The sequence below is a fragment of the Mastigoproctus giganteus genome, chromosome 6 (genome assembly GCF_048544385.1).
Source record: "Mastigoproctus giganteus isolate SK-2022 chromosome 6, ASM4854438v1, whole genome shotgun sequence".
NCBI lineage: Eukaryota > Metazoa > Arthropoda > Arachnida > Uropygi > Thelyphonidae > Mastigoproctus > Mastigoproctus giganteus.
In genome coordinates, this window is record NC_143580.1 from 61,431,079 (window position 1) to 61,452,070 (window position 20,992).

A 20,992-nucleotide genomic window follows, 5' to 3' on the forward strand; every position below is an offset into this window, starting at 1 on the left:
CAAGTTTGTTCATGGTATTGGCCTCGAGGATTTCAATCTCCAAAGATTCAGCGTGATAGGATTTCATATGTCAACAGTAAAATCCGTTCTGTACTCGCTGAGTGAAATTTCTCAAACAACACTGTGTTGTTTGTAATGTTATCAACATCCATGCTTAATGCTCAGTTTCCAACGAAATAATATCCTCTCTGTTAAGAGGCTGCATCCGAATAATCCGTTGATAACCACCAACCGCAAATGTATGTGGTTGGAAACGACTGTCTGTTTCATCAAAGTTGGCAGCCTAATTCCCGACATCGTATATCTCGGTTGGTGCATCTTTGAGAAACATCGAATTCAATTTCTCAAGGTAAATACTCTGGTAATATACATTAATAGGCGTTGAAGATGTCATCCACTGATATCCCCGAATGTAGTTAAACATTTCGACCGAAGGGATCGATATAGAAAAGCGGTTAAAGCACTCCCCTGGAGTTTGTCGTATTATGGAGAGTTAGTGCGCAAGCAGAGATAACTGTACTTCGATATTAGAGGAATATCTGCCTATTTGCAGTTGAACTACAAGTTGAATTGAATTAATATTTGTAAACGCGTATTTAATACCAAAGCATTTGATGGATCTTCTCCACAGCGTATCCTAAAATAATCTATTGAAGCTAAGAAAATTTCCAATTGAATCAACAAACCTAAGTAATCTTTTCTTCCACCATAAAAGGGATGAATAATATTTATTGATAAAACCCATGTAGCAGGATTTGAAAATGATTGAAATTTATTCCTGATAATTTACTTTACATTAAAAAAACATTTTGAATATAATAAATATACGCTACATTGTCAAAAGTAAGTGGACATCTGCATGTTTCAAAGGACCTTTATTAATACAATATTTAATAACGCATATTAACTGAGCAGACATGCATTTTCATGCACTACACCCATCATATATGAAAATATTAGTCTGGAGGAGTTGAACTAGTTTTTAATAAAGGGAAGGCGGTGTCTTGGTCCATGCCTTCTTCATCGCAGTTGCCAGTTCAACTCACTGAGGGCCTTTTAGCCTGGCCCCAAACCGACGGTACAGTTCCTCCAAAAGATGTTCAGTGGAATAAAGGCTGAGACTCTGGGCTGTTTTGTGGTTCGTTTTTCCGAAATCTCATGGGTGTCTGGATAGTTTTAGCAATATAGTGTATATAATCGATATTTATCTTGTTGTATTCAACATTGTTTTGTATGTTTTTTTTTTTTATTTTGTTTTGCAAAATAAAGTACGATTTAAAACTTTAGCTTTCAGAAAATGCTGGTATGCAGAGTATGCCTGTGATAATGGACAATGTGTTCGGGGGTCATCTCTCTGTGATGGTCGATACGATTGCATGGATGGCAGTGACGAAATGAGATGTAATGTGTCAGGTAAACGACCTTATCATTGCAAGTATCTTTTTCTTAATGAAATTAGTTCTTTTCCACTAATTGTGTAACAAAGCCTGAACTAGCTCAGGCTTTGTTACACATTTCCTCATATCCGCTAACTGTACTGATTAAACCTTTGTAGATGCTCCTCACTGATTACTACCAGGTAGCAATCCTTTGGAATTTCAAAACATTTGCAATAGCAACTATACACACTGGTAATCTCCTGGAAATTCTAACATATAACAGAATTATACACAGGATGATGTCCCTTAATTACAGAACAGACGCTGGAGTGGCAACAGCATGGTGTCCCTTAATTACAGAACAGACGCTGGAGTGGAAACAGTAGGCTGTTAGTTTCAGGTTGGTTGGTCGTTGTAAGATTTTAAGCGCATAATCAACTTAGTCCACATTGTGCTGTATGTCTGTAGATTGCGTCTGTTCTGTGGAAGAGTTGCAGGACGAAAAACTAGGGAGTAAAAACCACGCTACCCTCGTCTGAGATCGAATAACTCGGCCACGTTGTGAAAAGGCCATAAAAATTCTTGGCATTATTGACTGGATTCGAACTCAGTCTCTTCCACCTGGTGTGGGAAGGACGGTGACTATACCAACTATGTCACTCACTAGGGCGTTAATATCATGATGCACCACCAATCATCCAGCAATTGAACAAGTGGAAGCATTTAAAACAGCCAAATGAGAATTTAACATTAGGGTAACTGTGTGATGCAGGAACTATCTTTGAATACCTCTTGGCTATTGATGCAAAGATGTAATTGGGAGTTACTTTTGATATTCAGATGAATCATCTGAGATTTAAATTTTTGAAGTTTTCATCCCACAAAAGAGGAAACCGACGCAGAATACATGCACTTGACAGATAAAGAGTTATTAAAAAAAGAACTGAACATTTAGAATATTTTATTATAAGTAGCATAAATACCAAGGTTACATTTATTGAAGAATAATTAAAAAACGTTTCTTCTTCCTAACCTATGAACGTAGGTTGGGGAATGGTCCTAATATAGTGGCCAGTTAGTGCAGTTATTTATCGTTCGGTTTTTATATTTTGTATCTGTCTTATAAGAATATATTCTGTACAGCGCATAATATAACAGTTTTAATATCTGAATACGTTGGCCACTTAATTAAAATGAAGGCAATTTAAAGCGAATCTTTTTTCCCTCAAAAAGTACATTCCCAATAAAATTCTTGTCAAGAGCTTTTCATCAATAATATCACTCACCACACAGATCTTCATTAGCGTGATTAGTTCGCTAATTACTCATATATAAGAGCTTAGCGATCCGCCTTAAAGCGTTTCATCTCTTAATTATATGAATTCTATGCCGGTTACATCAACAAAGCCGTTCATAATTGACAAAGAGATGCTTGTAAATAAACAGACTTTAGGCTTTGTAATTACACACTACGCTCTATAACTGCACTTAACTCTAATGAATACGTAATAAATAACTCTTTACAATATGACATCAACCCTCAGCTTCTGAAATAAACCAGGACAATGTTTTCTTTCTTTTGTGACAGATCCGAACTGAAGTACGAGTCATTTCTCACCAGGTCGCTTTATAAAGTTGGTAATTTATTTATCAGCTCTGTTAGAGTGTTCATTATGCTCTTTTACATGCCACCACTTCATTAAACTGGGGCTTGTTTTCCTAATATATTCTTCATACTTTGATTAGGTTGAAGTTGTCCCCTCATAGAATTTATGAAACAGGCGCTTAATGAATATGACACTATCAGAAAAGTTCGTTTCTGTTAACATAAGCCACTCCTTTATAAAAATTTATCCCTTGACAAACGTAAACCTCCTTTTCAATTACTTACGAGGTAATTATCATTTAGACAGTTAAGAATGTGGAAATTTTCATATGAAGAGTTAATTCACCAGATGAGATATTATTTAAAAATTACTTGGCGTACTTGCCTGCTTTATACACTGCTCTATAAAAGTTAAGTTACAAATCGCATGTTTAATAGTTAAACTATAAAATGTCCTCATCTTTATGGGAACATTTTTAAAAGATAGTAACTTCCATTAAAAATAGCCTCTGATGATTATTGGAAACACTCCATCTTCCTCTGACAGTGTTCATCATTGGAAACACTCCATCTTCCTCTGACAGTGTTCATCATTGGAAACACTCCATCTTCCTCTGATAATCTCATTATTTGAAGAATTCCATCTTCCTCTGATAATCTCATCATTGGAAGAATTCCATCTTCCTCTGATAAACTTCATCATTGAAAACGCTCCATCTTCCTCTGATAAACTTCATCATTGGAAACACTGCACTTCCTCTGATAATCTTCGTCATTGGAAACACTCCATCTTAGTGTAATTTCTTCTGAAAATATTTCTCGTTTGCCGATATAACTGTAACAGGGATTTCAACTTCACTCTATTATGGACCCACTCTTCGATGAATTTTCATTATTGTAATCCTATAACTTCTCTCTCAATTCAAAATGGTGTCGTTGCTTATTTGTATATAAAAATCATAACTTTTTTATGTTAAGTTTGTTAAATATATTTTTGAATGGCCACTTCTCTCTCAAAATTTCTGGAACTCATAGACAATTAGACTCACTTTTCAATATTTAAAAAAGATTTCACTATTTCCTGATGCTGGAATGAGGTGAGAGAGGAGATGGCCATTCATTTTTGGCTGAAAATCACCCGTTGCAGCCAGTCGATATGCAAAAAAGGTCGAACAAAGAGCAAACATAATTTTCTTCTTTAAGCTTAGCAAAAAAATAAAGAATTTTTTCTTTGGATCGGCATGCAAGTACAATTCTCGATTCATTTATTCATTCGCAGAGGTAAAAGAAATTTATTCTTCCTTTTAGGGTTATCCAAGAACAATCACATCCACCCAAGTGTATTCACGCATAAATTGCGTATGTTCTCTTGCTGATTTCCCTATTCTGCTGGATGAGAAATCCGAGTTTCCGGGAGAAAACTTCACCTTATAATAGATCTTGTTATCCTTGCCCGAGACCGACTAACTCGGCCACAAAGTGAAAAAATACCATTAAAGTTCCTTCCGTTATTGATGCAGTTTTATTACACACATATTTTGATGGGTTAGCGAACCAAGATTGATAAAAAATTCTATCTAGGAACAAGTATCCCCCCCTTTCCATCTCTTCCCAAGATTATGATGCAGAAGACTAGACTACTTTGAAGGAAGTAATGGCCAATATTTCGTTAAATTCTTTTTTACGCTATCAGTCTCTGAAACTTTTGGGACAATGGCGTTATAGTTTCCCAATAGATCAAGCTCTAAAGTCAACGATAGCAGAGCATATTTTGAATAGAAATGGCATCATTCGGATGAATTAAGTTTTCTTTTTAATTCAAAATCTTTTAACTTACCACTATCCAGTCAGCCCACAGAAATTAATAACCCTATTTCCTGAATAGTTCTGCAGCCATTCTTTATTATTGTCAATGTCTATTTCGACATTATCCCTTTATGTAGCCCTGTAAGATTTTCCTTTCATTAGCTTGCATTCCACCGTGGAAACACGTGTTCGAGTAGGATGTCATTCGTATCGTTTTCTAAATCAAATAAGACATGTTTTTAAAATTAATTTCTTATTTTTCGCAAGAAATAAGTTTGGTAAAGATGTAATCTCTTTTCAACTGAATGGGCATTATATTCTCAAAGAAAAAAAACTAACCGGTGGTCTATTCACTATTTCCTTCACAGCTAATGAGATAATCTCTAAGAGATGCGATCTACCATTCTTGAATTCATAAAGTTTTTCTTCAATACAAGCGCCTTCCTTGAATATATTTGTGTCTTCATTTGAAGGTACCTGCAATTTACTAAAGAAGTTGCAAGCATTTCTAGAATTCTAATTCCAGTATGCATAAATCTGAAGAATAGTTATATTGACCTTCAAGAAGAAAGGCGTTGGATCAAAGAGAAATTGAATATATTTCTTCATTTAAAGAAGAATTAGCAATCCAGATTTAAGAGAATGGTTTAGAAAAAGGTTTCTCTTGTATAATCCCTTCCGCTGATCCTCCCCCTAATATTCTTAAAATGTCCTCTGGAGGATGTTTCATTAGCGCACTGGTATATCATTGTGCAAGTATATTTTATGAGTTCTTGATTAATCAGTAATTACTGATCACGATTAATTTAAGATTATTAATAAAATAACCATTCTTTTCTCTTCTTAGAGCATTTCGTAGAATGTGGTGATGGTCGTCTAGCTCATATCTCAGTTTGGTGTGATGAGTGGCCAGATTGTCCACAAAACCATGCCGACGAACTAAATTGTAAATATACATCTACCATCTACTTTAAAATACTGCATTTTAATATGTATGAGCCAGTTGTATATATATATACTCTGTGTGATTACTAATAAACATTAGATTTATTTAATGTACACTTAGTGGCTACTGGAATATGATCACCCACCTAATGATGTGTCCGGGCCCTCCTAGGAAGTGGATAATTACTTAAGACGCCATAGCATGATGCCACGAAATTACGAAAGACATCTGGAGATGCAGCCCGATATATTTTCTTATATGCGCCATAACTGGGGCATCAAGATATTGCCCCAGTTATGGCGTGGTGAAGCCACACTTTTTATCCTGCCACCAACAAGTCTTCCCCTTTCAAAATCCAAAAGACAATGGGTTTCCACATACTTGTACAGCAAGCCATTTTGCAAATAGTAGTAGTAGTGGCATGTGATACAAGAAAGCAAATGTATGAGCTTATGCAGCATCAGCCAAAAAAAAAAAAAAAATCACACCATTCCCTCCAAATGCCTGTCCAGTTCCTCCTTAAATTTATTCAACCTATCAACTTCCACAGAGACAGATCGAAGTTTGTTCCAGCAATTAACCACCCGCTGGCTAAAGGCAAATTTCCGCACATCTATTCTACATCTGTCTTTTCTTAATTTGAATTTATGCCCCCTTAGGTTCGTAATCTGAACAAGTGGAAGGATCCCATCAGAATTCAGCGTGTTCAACCCATTCAAGGCCTTATATACCTCAATCAGATCACCGCGCAGGTGCCTAGTCTCCAGCCACTGCAATTTGCAGAACTTAAGCCTCACTTGGTAAGAGGATCCCTCCATTCCCCTCACCAATCTTGTTGCCCTTCTCTGTACACGCTCAAGTAAATCTACATCCTTCCTAAAATGAGGCCTTCAGACCTGTACGCAGTACTCAAGGCGTGGCCTGACCATTGCCTTATACAGAGGGATAATCACCTCCTTTTCCTTGCTAGCAAAATTCCTATATATCATTGACAAAACCCCATGACCTGCCCTGGCAGCCTGTCTGCATTGCTCAGAAAACTTCATATCTGCCTGCACAATTACTCCCAGGTCGTTTTCATTTTCTACCACTTTAAGTGTAGTACCACACAGTTGGTACGTTTCTCTGGGGTTACTTCTACCCATATGCAGTACTTTGCATTTGTCAAGGTTAAACTTCAGTTGCCACTTCTTAGCCCATCTGCCCAAATTATCTAGATCCTGTTGCAGTAGCACGCTGCCATTACTTTCATTAACAACCGTGCCAACCTTTGTATCATCTGCAAACTTCGACATTAAGCCTGATATACCTTCATCAATATCATTGATAAATATACAAAACAACAGTGGACCTAACACCGAACCCTGTGGGACTCCACTAATAACATTAGTCCAAGAAGAGCAGCACCCATTGATTACCACCCTCTGTCTTCTAGCACTTAACCATCCTTTTATCCATTGTAGCAACTTACCCTTAATACCATTCTGCTCCAATTTGTACAATAGTCTTCCATGTGCAACAGTGTCAAAAGCTTTCCTGAAATCCAAATATATGATATCAAAATTATTTTTTGCATCCAGTTCCTTTGTGACCACATCATAATAACCAATCAAATTTGTCAGACAAGACTTTCCCTTAACAAACCCATGCTGTGTCTGAATTACTGCTGCAGTCTTGTCTAGATGATCATGCAATGCATCTTTAACCAGTGACTCCATTATTTTACCCTGAACAGAAGTTAAACTAACTGGTCTGTATTTACTCGTGTCACCCTTCGATCCCCCTTTGTGAATTGGGGATACATTTGCACATCTCCAGTCCGTGGGAACCTCCCTTGAGTCCAAGGATGACATATAGCATGGTAGACATATAGCATGTAATGAATATAGCGGTGGCTCAGCAAGTCTCATTAAGTTGGACCGATATATTTTCCATCTTTGTGGGGAGTGATCAGTGATTTGGTTCCTCTTTCTGCAAGGGAAAACATCCAAAACAATTTCTGATTGTTTTGGATGTTTATGTCCCTGATTATGGCGAAGACTGCCCAAGTTATAGTGTCTTTGCACATTGATATAAATAATTCAAATGTGGAAGAACCTCACTGCATGATGAAGAAACAGAAGAGAGTGTTGTAATAATTGAGGCAGTAATCCTGGAAGATCACAGTATTAGCGTCAAATAACTAGTTTGACAGCTCCAAATTAGAGTAGGGTCTGTGGAGAACATCATCCATCAACAGTTGCATATGAGTAGAGTGTCTGCTGGATAGGTTCCAGACTTCTGACCCCTTACCAGCGTGTTGTATTATTTCTGTCAGGAAAAGCAAGAGGAGTTTTTTTTTATGGCTAGTCACCATGGAAGAAACTTGGATCCATCATTATGATCTCGAAGCTAAATGAATATCAAAACAATAGAAGCATGCAGAATCACCAACCCCCAAAAAGGCAAAAAGTGCAGGCAAGGTGATGCTGTCAGTTTTTTTTTTTTTGGGATCAGTATGGTGTAATACAGACAGATTATCTTCAAAAGGGCTGTACTGTTTCGGCAATTTACTATTCCAAGCTCCTCAGAAAGCTACGCGCTTCTATAAAAGAAATAAAGACGGAAGAAGCTGTCAAAAGGTGCAAGCCTACTCCACAATAATGCTCCTGCTCATTCTTCGCAGGTGTGCCCACCAAATGTGGGTTTTGAAATATTGCCGCATCCTGCTTTGCATCCTTAGAGTTCTTCCTCTCTCCAGCCCTGAAGTTCTTTCTTTATGAAACACACTTCTGTTGATGATGATGCGATTTCTGCTGCCAATTCGTGGTTTGAAGGACAATCAGAGGACTTCAAAAATTGAATTCAGGGTGAATACAAATCTTTTTTGAACCTCCTCCCCCTCGTATTACTCAATTTAGTGAAGCTGATTTATCGATCTTAAAGCAGAAATCTTTTATTTTGGTCATTATATCCAATTAAAGATATTTTATACTAATATTAAGTATTCGTGTAATAAATATATCGAATTATAAGCAGTGTATATTTGAAATCTCTATTCCCTTCTGTAGTACTTTAAAACAGTGTGCTTTAGATTCTCGTGCAATCATCCCCTTACAGCCGGCAGGGTCTGAAATAAAATAAAATAATCGGTTTCCTCCCACAGGTAGAAACTGTACAAGCAAGGAATTTCGCTGCAGGAACTCAAGATGCATCTCCAACGCCAACGTCTGTGATGCCGTTTGCGACTGCTCCAACACCTGTGAAGATGAGAAGGATTGTCATCATCTGTACCATCTCGTTGACGGTAAAGTAAAGTCTATTCCATTAGTACGCGATTCAAGTATTCGCTGTTTTGTTTTGATACTCGGTAATGGATTTAGCAGACAACAGCCTTTGGGGGGGTGGTCGAGGAGAAGAAATAATGCGACACGTGAGAACAAAGCCAACCGCAAATTACTTACGATGGATCGGTGTAACTTTAGCCAGCTGATTGTCTTGAGAAAAGTTTGACTGTGAAAGATGGGTAATTAATGAGGAAATAAAAGCCCGGTTGCCCCCAGGAGAAGCAAATGATGGAAAGTTCAGTCTCTAATAACACGCATTTGTTGTTCATTAAATTAAGTCAGCTTCACTTCGAAAATGTTCCTGGAGCTTCTATCAGACAGTGTTGCTTCTAATTATTATTTCAGCATGTCTGGGTTTTTACCAGAGGCTGTTCTTAGCGTTTTCTTTTTATGTCCAATGCTGAAGCTCATATTACAAGAACACCGTGAGCGTGTCATCAGATTTGGATAAGTGGCGACCTACTTAAGAGGTGAGAAATTAAGTAATGAGGCTAATATTATTATAAATATTCTTTTGTTGGTTGGTTAGCTGCATAAAGCATGCGTCGAGTAATCTTAGAGGTGATCTAAAGTGTTATGTGCTGGCGAATTGTCGTGGTGAAAAATAGTCATTTATTTCGATGAAAAGCCTTTCCTTTTGCGTTGAACAGAATCCCTTAAGAGTTTTAGAATTTATGAGTTTAAAATATGCCAGGGGCTTCATTACTAAAGGGTGTTTTCATCCGATAATTTATTCAGAAATGTCTGCCCTCTTTAAAATGCTATGAGAGATCAGAGCATTAAGTTTTTAAATTTTCTGGAAGAAAAAAACATTCAATTACTTAAGAATTTGGAAAGCTTCTTTCAGGGGCTTTATAAATAAAGATAAACCTTCAAATTAATAGTTTATGAAGTTATTTCTTCTTGCAATCATTCAATGTTTCTTTTTCTTTTTTTTTAATTACAGGGGTGGCATTCTGTGACTCGGAGGTTACGATCTTCTGCACGCGCAGCGAACGCTGCATATCTGCTCAGCACATCTGTGACGGACGTAACGACTGTCGTGTTGGCGACATTGGTGCAGATGAGTTTGGATGTGGTAAGTGAATTACTGTGAAAATTATTAATAGGAAGTTAATATCCAATGCTTATTTTGTATCGGTTTATTTCTAATTTTAAATCGATGGTAGGGCATAATATAGTTGGATTCCCCCTCTGGAAAAAGTCCCTGTATCGGTCTCCATCTTGTTGTTGGATTTTAGGCGCTCTGCAACTGAGTCCATATTGTTCTGGACGAAAAACCCCAGTTTCCGGGAGAAAAAACCACGCTACCTTCTCCTGAGACCGAATAGTCCAGCCACGTTATGAAAAAGGCCCATAAAAATTCCCCGCGTCATCGAAGGGACTCAAAATCGGGTCTTTTCCACTCGGTGTGGGGAGAATTTATCTACATTTTGCCTCGTTGCCCGGATATTATCTCAAAATCTTAAGAATTCAAATTATCAATATAACATGGATACACGCTAATTGGAGAATGACGATACTGACACAGGATATTTCATTTGTCAAAATTTCGTGGTCAAAGTTTTGTTAATAGGGCAAACAGAATGAATCCCTAAAATTTTATCTGCTTCCTCATACTTTTAGTAATACAGTGTAGATCATCTATTTAATATTCATTGAAAGCCGAAAACTATAAAGAAATGACGTGAAATATACAGTAAGTAAGACTTGCAGTTTTTGCCATTACAATTCTGTTTTATTTCTTCATATACATTACCTTATCAAAAGTATCGAACATCTATCCAGATTTTCCATCCTACAAAATTGAAAATCTCTCTCTTGAAACGCACATCACTTATAATTTCAATATAATAACAACTGGGCGTTAATTCAAATATCATAAATTAGTTAAGAAACAGCTTCTTAACTAATTTTTATTAGAAAATATTGAAAAATAAGGCAAAGAAAAACGAGGAAACAATTTAGATGAAAGATCCCTAAGAAATGTCATGGCTGGAATAGTTATTGTTGCAATTCTAAGCTTTAAAGTAAAAACTCAGTTACGAAATTTATTGAGTAGGATTAGCTCGAAGAAAACTTCAGAACTACCTAAGAAAAAATTATTCTTAAAGTTAAGAAAAACTAGATCAGAAAAGAACCAGTAATTAATGATATCACCAAGATATTAAGGATTTTAATTCTGTAAAATTTACCAGAAGAATTAACTGAGTGAGGGTTTTAAAATGGAAATATTACACTAAATGGACAAAAAATTAGAAACCTTTTGCAACTGGCATGAGTAGATGATTAAATGTACGGTTTGCAAACGTAAGTTGTCACATGTTATGATCAAAAGTTCCACGACATCGGATAAATACTGTACGCTTTCGAGGAACCTTCTGTTCATGAAGAAGATAGGCGATCTTTCCAATTTCAGAAAGGTGTTATTGTTGGAGCAGGTTAAGAAGAAGCCACAAACTAATGAAACCACTGCCGTGTCGAAAGTAAGAATTTAAAGCCGATTGTGAGTGAGAATAGGTCCAGTGTGCAAGCAAATAACTGAAAAAATCAATTTAGGCAAAGACAAATCCATTTCCAAACAGAGTGTTGTGGCAGGAGTTGAAGGATCTCAGATTTGTGTCGTATGCCTTTATGGAAGTCACTTCTTTCTGCAAAAAAATCAAAAGATTCGACAGGAGTGGTGCCGCCAGCGCCAAGAATGGACTTGGATCAGTAGAAAAAGATCATGTGGCTTGACAAGTTTCAATTTACACTAAAAGTATGATGTGAACCTCATAAATCCATACAACAAGATTGTCTTGTGTCCACAACTCATGCGGCTGGAGGTAGTATCATGTTTTGGGTATATTCTTTTGGTATGGACTTGGTCTATTCATATCGTTAGAAGATCGTGTTACCTCCAACGAATATCTTTCTGTCGCAATAGGCAAACTTCACCCAGATTGCAATGGATTCTTTCAAGAAGACCAAGCAACCATCTGCCGTGCAAAAATTGGATCTGAATTTTTGAGAAGCATTCCCAAGATTTCCAACATCCACCCTGGTCGCCTAATTCTCCAGATCTGAATCCAATTGAGAATGTCTGAGATACGTTGTAAAGGGCATTTCGGCTTCGCTGGCCTCTACTGACCACAATAAATCGTCTGAAAAATATTCTAATGAAAGAATGGTCAAATCTGGAACTAGACTCCCTCAGACATCTAGTGGAATCCATCCCGCGACGTGTACGTGATTTAATTCGGGTTTAAGTTGGCCCAGCTAGATACTGAATAAAGGTTTCTAATTTTTTTGACAGTGACTGGATTGACCATACCAAAAATAAAATGGAAACGTTAAAATTACCAGAATTTATATTCTCGTTCATTAGATCAAAATCTGTAGAGTTCTCTGGTTGTGCATTTGAAATTAAGGTGGTTACACAGCTACATGTCGCGAAGCAGTGCTATAAATAGGGTACCTATAATGGGATCCTCCACTTTATGAGAATAACTGATTTACCAGCAGTTATGGAATTAATAAGTCGCAGGCACCATTTATAGTACCGATTTTGATGAGAGTAGAATATTACGGAGGAGACAATGTGGAACTTTCCTGAAAGAAAATGGCTATAAGACCTGATTTACATGTGAAAGGAACAGTTTTAAGTGCGAACAACACGATGAAACTATCGTATACTCCATACTTTAAGGAATGCTTTCGACATGAACACTATCTTCGCTTTGAGATAAATTCTATTAGCATAAATTGATAAAACGTTCTCCAAAGGGAGAGAAAATGGAGAATCAATAAAACTTTATCTTAAATGAAGTTCCAGTTTCCTCATAAAGGAGTCTCAAAGAAGTCATTGACAAACCATCCCACAAGTGTTTGGAATGAATTTCTTAACTATATTTCTCTCCGTTCTACGAAGTGCCTTTTTATTCCCAAAAGCCTTTGCAGAAAGATGACAATAATCTGGTTTATAGCAAGGTAAAATTCTTATATATAGAACATTAGGCCATTTGTGGTAAAAGCACTTCAAAACAACAAGTAGACGGAAAGAAACTGTGTAGAATATTTGTTTTTCCTAGAGATACAGTCCTCATAAAATATATGGATTTTTGTCTGTTTATTGGAGAGAGATATTCGTGGAACTGCACACGTTAAGAGGCTAAGGAAGCTGGTAAAGAAGTGTAAAATCGGATGACATACTAAGTAACAGTTGGGCTGACTTGTTTTACATTATATGTATATTAAGGATACATTTTGAAGTATCCAGACCCTGAAGAAGAGATAAAGTATATTGTGAAATTTTCCTCATTATAGTTTTTTCTCTCTATGTTTATATAGATAATGGACTTAATTTTCATCAACTTCGGTTGATATTTAATGGCATTTGATCAATTTCTATCAGTCCATAATTCTGACATTATTCATTGCGATGATGCGTTGGTCTTTTAACGTTTCGTTTTGAAATAATTGTTTTTATTTTGACGCTGCATTCATAGTTTACCCAATGAGAATTCATCCTGTGTTCACTCAAACGAATGTTGGTTCCCGGTTGCCACTTTTAACCCCAAAGATGATTGTTGGTTCTCCATTGCCATTGTACACTAAATAAATGATTCTTGGTTCCCCATTACCACTGTCCACTCAGTAAACGATTGTTCGTTTTCCCATTGTCCACTCAATAAATGATTATTGCTTTCCCCATTGCCCACTCAATAAGTGATTGTTGATTCCCAATTGCCATTGTTCACTCAACAAACGATTGTTGATTCCTCATTGCCATTGTTCACTCAACAAACGATTATTGATTCCTCATTGCCATTGTTCATCAACAAACAATTGTTGATTCCTCATTGCCATTGTTCATTCAACAAACGATTGTTGCTTTTCCCATTGTTCACTCAATAAATGATTGCTGATCGCCCCATTGCCATTTTTTACTCGACAAACGACCATTGGTTCCCCGATTGCCATTGTTCATCCAAAACACGACTGTTAATTCGCCATTGTTCACTCAACAAACGATTGTTGATACTCCATTTCCGCTGTTCACAGAAAAAAAAAAACGATTTTGGTCCTCCATCTGAACTGTTTAACCAATAAATAATTATTGGTTCTCCATTTATATTGTTTAAGCAACAATACTTTGATTCATTGTTCAAGCAATAGTTATAAATTTAGCTATTTAAGTAAGTCACCTAAAAGCTGTCGACAGTTGTGAACAATAATCACCGTGATTCAACAAAAGAAAAACCCAAAGCACGATTATTTAAATATAAATTATATTTTTAAAGTTACAACTAAAACCTGTCTTGGCAAACCATATTAGCAGTAATTAAACCCCTCATGGTATATATAACCTCTCCGTTTTTACCACTAGATGTCACTCTAGAGAAATGTCTGCTTGAAGATGATCACTTCTGGTGTTCAGACGGGAGATGCCTTCCTTTTACAGCTAAATGCAATCACGTGAAAGACTGTCTGCGAGGAGAAGATGAAACTGAATGCTGTAAGTATCCTTGACTCATTCATGTATGGAGTGTTTTGAAAGACTTCCAAATTTAGGGTTCATGTTCTACTGAACATAGAAAGGTTCATATCCAGAAACGCTTCCGTCTGGTTTATGGCCCGTTTTCGTTTTTTCTTCAAGTGAAGGTAAGGATGCCTGCCAACTTCATTTTTTTTTATTAAAGTAATTAATACACACTATTAAGGGAGTGATAAGTTCCCCTTTACAGCTACATCAGAGAAAACATTCGAAATGGCCTCCTTGAGGAGCACGCCTCAGCATATTCTCAAAAATTGTCAAACACTTTTGAGAATTCTTGGAGTGGTCCAATTCGACAACCATTCACGAACCTTTCTCGGAGAACTTGTACTTTACAAACCGTTGTAGCGGAAACAAGAGCCTTGAGGTGTCGCCATAAGAAGAAATCCGGTGGATTTAAATCGATGAACCATGCAGGCAATGCAGTTAGTCCACCTATCCAACGGCCAGAATACTTATGTATCTAGTAATTCTCGACAACAAGTACCATGTTTCCAATGGAACTTCTTCCATCAATGGAGGTAGTTCTTTCTTCAAGAAATTACTATAATTTTGGTCATTGAGTGTGGCAGTAGGATGAACCAATCAGGACACCTGGATGAAAATCATCTTGTGGCAGGACCTGCACTAGTTGCGCGTTATATAGATAGAGTTGCTACTCCCGAAGAATTTGCCACCTTCCAGGATCCTCCTCGATGTATCCTCCACAGGTGGCCGGATAGTTCGGAAGGGTCACGTTTCCAGATCTAAGTCCATATGAATTTTGTTCACCATCCTTATGCGCAGTAGAACACGAACCCAAAGTTTGACTATAAAAGGACATTCAAAATAATTCTAGTTACTTTTTATTTATTCAGAAGCTGTTTATTTCTGCCTACATCGAAATAAATGAAATATTTCACATTTCAGTCCATCCACCATGCTCCAAAGACCAGTTTCTTTGTGATAACGGCCAGTGTGTACCTATGGACAGAAGATGTAACACAGTTTTCGACTGTATGGACAAAACCGACGAGGTTGGATGTGGTAATGTATCTTTCAAATATATAATACAGCCTGCTACGTATCAAATGAACTTAGGGTAATCTATACCTAGTGGTTAGTGTCCAGGATGAAACTACCGAATGTTGCGTGTTCAATTATTCACGTTTATATGATTAATTTTGGTAATTTTACAGTAATTTGTCTTCCTCACCATCAAATACTACTCACCAAAACATTGAGTTCTAAATACATCAAAGTGGATGTCATTTGACACACCGTCGACTGCTATTTAGAACATCCCCTGACACTGTACTCGAAGATATTTAAAGGACAATAGTTACACAGACATAGTGACAATCTTCCAGCCTGGCTTAACGTAAGAAAGTGACAGAAAAGCGAAAAACAGCACTGGAGAGACTGATAAGGAATCATTGACATGGCAACGTCCCCAGAACGCTAAGCAAGGTGTATTAAGTGAGTTCGCTGAGACTGTGGTTTCCATGGAAACGATTCCAGCAGCGTTTCGCAACGACCGGTCTTCGGACCGTAGCAAGGTCACCTAAAAGCTGCCGACAGATAAATAACATAGCGGCGTTGGTTGATAGGCGATCCTTTGCCGTACCACAGCCGAGCTGCTGCAATCCACCAGTGGCCCGTGGCTACAGATGGAACAACTCTATTAAAGTAATACCAAGAGAGCGCACGATCTTTTGGATATGTGACAGTCTTTCTGCTTTAATATTATCGGTAGCAAATGACTGGTTATAAGAATTCGTGTGTTTTAGTAACGGATAATCTCAATGATTCAGTCCAGGACTGCACAAAGGCTGGCCACATATGGCCAGTTAATATACCACGCGTTTAATATAAACCGGAACGCGTGCATAAACTTAAAACTTTTTATTTAGGTTAATGCTGAGTTCCTGCTAACAACTGGATAAAATATTTAATTATGGTTAAAGGTTTCCTTGATCTTATGCACTAAGTTCAATTTCAAATGAAAAATAGGCAAAATGCATCTGGCTTTTTTCCATCAGAATCATTCCTGCGTAAGTTGTTCGAATCCACTGCGTTGTAGAAAGATTTCAGAGTTTACAGGAAATTTAGAGCGTGTCAACGAAGTGACAGATTTATTAACTTCCTTAGTAGCAACAAGGGGGTTGTCAACAAAGAGGAAAACAGCGGGCATCTTCCCAAGAAGATTACAAGAACTATATAAGAACTGGATTTATGTTTCACAAATATTATTTACTTTTCTTTAATTTTATATTTTTATGCAATGTTTCTATACGAATATTTCTATTCCTGATGACAAACTTTTTTGTAGTGGATTATTGCCACCAAGAGGATTTTTGAAACCAAAAATATACCTTGGCGAGTAACTCAGTTTACTCTTTTCCATTATTTACATATTCAAAATAAATTTATGCAAATATCGTGTCGATCATAAGAAGGATGCTGGCGTACCACTGGTGTTCGGCGAACCACAACTTGAAAAGAAAGAGTCACTCCTTCGAGTTATCGACTTTCCACACAGACACTCAGCACAGAAAAAACAGCTGGGACTCACCAAACTCAATACTTCCAGAGGAATGAAATGCGCCCCGCCTCCAACATATAATAAAGACTCTTCTCCAGATAACGATTTCTATAAAGTTGACTTATAAATCGAATATTCCTTGATGTTTAATTAAAAGCAGTTAACCATTTGCTACTTTTAGAAGCTGTTAATCTAACGCAGATCAGATGCATCTAATTAGGTTTTTTGTTTTAGTATAATACAATGCAAACATTTGGAAATAGTCTGATGGCTACTGGAAAGATGATGGTAGATTAGTTGTAAATTCAGGTAGCCAGATACTTAAATGAACAGCAAAAAATTAACAACACCATGACATGTTCCATGAAGACAATTTCAAGGCTGGAAAAGAGCCACAATATAATCTAATCTTATGATAATCTCCTTCTACAAAAAGAGATTCATTCTACTCATAAATCGATAATGTTTTATTTTAATATTAGAATGATCTCTTAATTTTTATTTTAGTGAGCGAGAAATTAGCATTCAAACAAAGGGTTGTGTCGATTAACAGATCCTTATGCACTCTTACTAATCACCACCATTTGCATAATTAGCCGTAATGAATGAAAGACTTGAAAGTATTCACTTAAGTACCTTGAAGTAGATGCATATTGCTTAACCGTCTTTATCTCGAATGTAACACAGAATTAAATGTACTGCAGCCATGATTTCTGAATGTCCAGATGAGTACGCTCGTTGCAACGGCGGTTCCTGTATTCCAGAAGCGTGGTGGTGCGATTTCCGAATTGACTGTCCGGATGGTTCGGATGAGGAAATGTGTGGTAAGTTTTTATATATTCTAATCCGATTTCGTGATTGATGTAATTAATATTGGCTAATGAATCTTAGACTTAAAAGGAAATATAAACTACAAATTTGAAATTCTATTGCAAGTATTACATGAATATCTGGATGTTGTTATTTATTCAATAGGGGAATAAAATTTGCATCTTCCCTTATGTTTACCGAAAAATGAAGTACCTTACGTAGACATCCTCATTCTTCGTTAAACTCAGATGAATGAAATTGATGTGCGAAGAAAAACTGGAGATAATTTTAGAGACTTCGATCAGTGTCAGAGTAACGGCCAACTTTTCTTCATCATTTTAGCTAGAGCGAGAAATCTGTGGGTGACTACAGGGGTTTTTTAATATCCTTTTAGTTAATTAAAGTTGCCGAAGTAGCAGCACTCAGTCTTCGCGCGTCTTTTGTTGAAGGCCGTGTTCATATTAAGAAAGAAAAATGCAACACCTGCGAGTGGAAAAGGGTAAAAAAAAATTCTAAAATTCTAAAAAGGTGATTTTTTAATAACTGTTTTCAGTATTTCAAGAAATATTAGGATGCGATTTATGCAGAAGGTATATACCAATATATGGGGCTAAAGTCTTCAGTTAATCAAATACAAAATCGAATAGAACATGTAGTATTGCAGTAGATTTACATTTGACATGTTTCTAAGGTTGGGTTGATTTTTTCGGGATGAAAACCAGTTTCTTGGGGAACTAATTTTTACAGCTTAGATCTCTTTTCAGTTTCGTTTTTCTTTTTTCCTGCATATCGTAAAGTAAGGGGATATTCACGCATCATTTGAAAAGTAAGGAAAAGTTAATTAGTTTAAGATTTTCAAGAAAAACACATTTCTAATGCATCTATGAACTATCAAGTCTTTTAGATAAATTTGGTTTCTAAAAAATTAATAAACATTTAAATATTCAACTTTTGTTTATAAAAACTAAGATTTATATACGATAATGTATTCAATTAGACTTCTAAGATGAGCAAGGTCCCTACCACCACAAACTCAGGTTTTTCGTCCAGCAACACACTCAAATTAAAGATGAGGATTTCATCGGATGAGGAAATTATCGAGTGGCCCTAATGGACAGTTTTATTTACAGCTTAGCAGCTTGCTTAGGACATTCGATTTTATTAGAAGAGTCCGAATATTAATAAATTCGTAATATGTTCCAAGTTTTTTTTTCCTCCAAGCATTAAATCGCATCTTGATCAACAAAAGAAGTTAAGCTTTCAGATATTTTAAATAAATCATTTTGAATGATTACCAAATCATTACAAAGATCGCTTTTGTAAACGATTGTTTCTTTTCATTCCATTTTAGTATCAGAAAAAACGGCTTTCTTAATTTAATTATACGAAATGAAATCATAAGTGACGTAGCGAGAACAAGTTACCATAACAACAAGATTTCTGCTCAAGTGAACCATCCATGGTAGAAACAAGTTACCATAGCAACAAGGTTTCTCCTAAACTGAACCATAGCAACAAGATTTCTGCTAAACTGAACCATCCATGGTTCAACATGATGGCTGTTGTTCCGAAACACTGAGCAAACAACACTAAATAGCATAATTTGCACCAATTTGTGATATTTAGTGTTTTAGGAATTTTATATTACAGTATAAATTAATAAAAAAGGTTTTTGAATATATTTATATTTTATGCCTAATATCTTTTCAAAATCTAATAAGCTTTTTAAAAATAAATGTAAATTTAATTTTTCAATGCTTTTCATACTTAAAAATTATTTTAAATGTTTCATGACGAATATCGCTTTTTGTAAACGATTTTGTCAAAGTCTCCTGAGTCACCTAAAGGAGAAAAAAAATACAGATACTTTTAATTCCACTTTCGTGAGAGAAAGAAAAGAAACTCTTTCTTCGATGTAATTATATGAAATGAAATTGCAAAATCATGTAACCAGGAAGAGTCTAAGCCAACCGAGACGAGATTTTTTTGAAGAAATAATTACTTCTTTTTATATTCTAACCTGTTAGCTTTTTGTAGAAAAAAAAACAAAAAAACAACTCCAAAAACTATAAACTACAGCAAACAATGACTGAAGTCTCCGTTAGGGGGAAGGGTAGTCATCACCTAGGTAACGAAAAGACATTTTTTTGTCAGCTGCTAATGGCTCTAGATGTTACAATTTCAGATCTCAATTATTCTCTGGGAACAAATTAGGGAAAACAATTAGAGGAACGAATCTGTTTTTATAATAATAATAAAAACTGAAAGTTTTAATGATTATGAAGTAACCTTCAGAGGATGGACTAAATAATTATAAAATAATAACAGAACCTGGTCATTTTTTGTAATACTTTTTCTACTCTGAAATAAGGTAAAAATAATCTAATAATGTATACTACTGGTCATGAAATATATGTGTAAGAAACTTAAGTGTAATGAATTTTAATTATAGACAATTTTAAGGAGTGTTCACCTACAGAGTTCCGATGTGAGAATGGTCAGTGTATCAGCAAGTCTTTGCAGTGTTATGTGACGAGTAACAACCGACAAGGATGTGCAGATCTGTCCCATCTTCGCAACTGTGGTAAATGAATTTCCATTTATACTTCATGGTGTTTTTAATTACAGTGTTGTAGCTTTTCTTTATACCTTCCAAAAGAAATTATATTAGAGTATCCATTGGTTATTGATCATGATTTACACCAATGATGCAAGAGATCGTACATGTATGTAAAACGATTAGGTTAATGATGATTATGTTAAAATTCGATTCATTTTTTATACTAGCTTTTCTGAGAATGTTACGTGCCTCCTCTTATTGATGAATGACATGCGCGTAATACTGTTTCATTGCAGATAGTTGGACATGCTCAGCTGATCAAGTGAAGTGTACAAACAGTTACTGTGTGGACAAGTCGCTCCTATGTGACAGAAAAATCGACTGTTTGCATTCATGGACGGATGAAGAAGGCTGCCGTAAGTCTGTTTCTATCTGTGGCTTGTGAAGATCAATACGGTGATGTCTTTAAAGATAAACATGAAATTTATTTTTGAAT

The 20,992-nt window shown here is 36.2% G+C and overlaps 1 protein-coding gene across 1 annotated transcript in view; it reads left to right on the forward strand.

Annotated features, from left to right (window-relative positions):
* Positions 1-20,992, forward strand: part of LOC150084343 (G protein-coupled receptor GRL101-like) — a 129,073-nt gene that overhangs the window by 73,024 nt on the left and 35,057 nt on the right. The window contains exons 5-13 of the mRNA XM_090376190.1: positions 1,288-1,413; positions 5,639-5,737; positions 8,883-9,023; positions 10,010-10,141; positions 14,435-14,563; positions 15,512-15,628; positions 17,831-17,950; positions 20,389-20,520; positions 20,793-20,912. Coding sequence (XP_090232316.1) covers positions 1,288-1,413; positions 5,639-5,737; positions 8,883-9,023; positions 10,010-10,141; positions 14,435-14,563; positions 15,512-15,628; positions 17,831-17,950; positions 20,389-20,520; positions 20,793-20,912 — 1,116 coding nt within the window. The remainder of the gene's footprint in view (positions 1-1,287; positions 1,414-5,638; positions 5,738-8,882; positions 9,024-10,009; positions 10,142-14,434; positions 14,564-15,511; positions 15,629-17,830; positions 17,951-20,388; positions 20,521-20,792; positions 20,913-20,992) is intronic.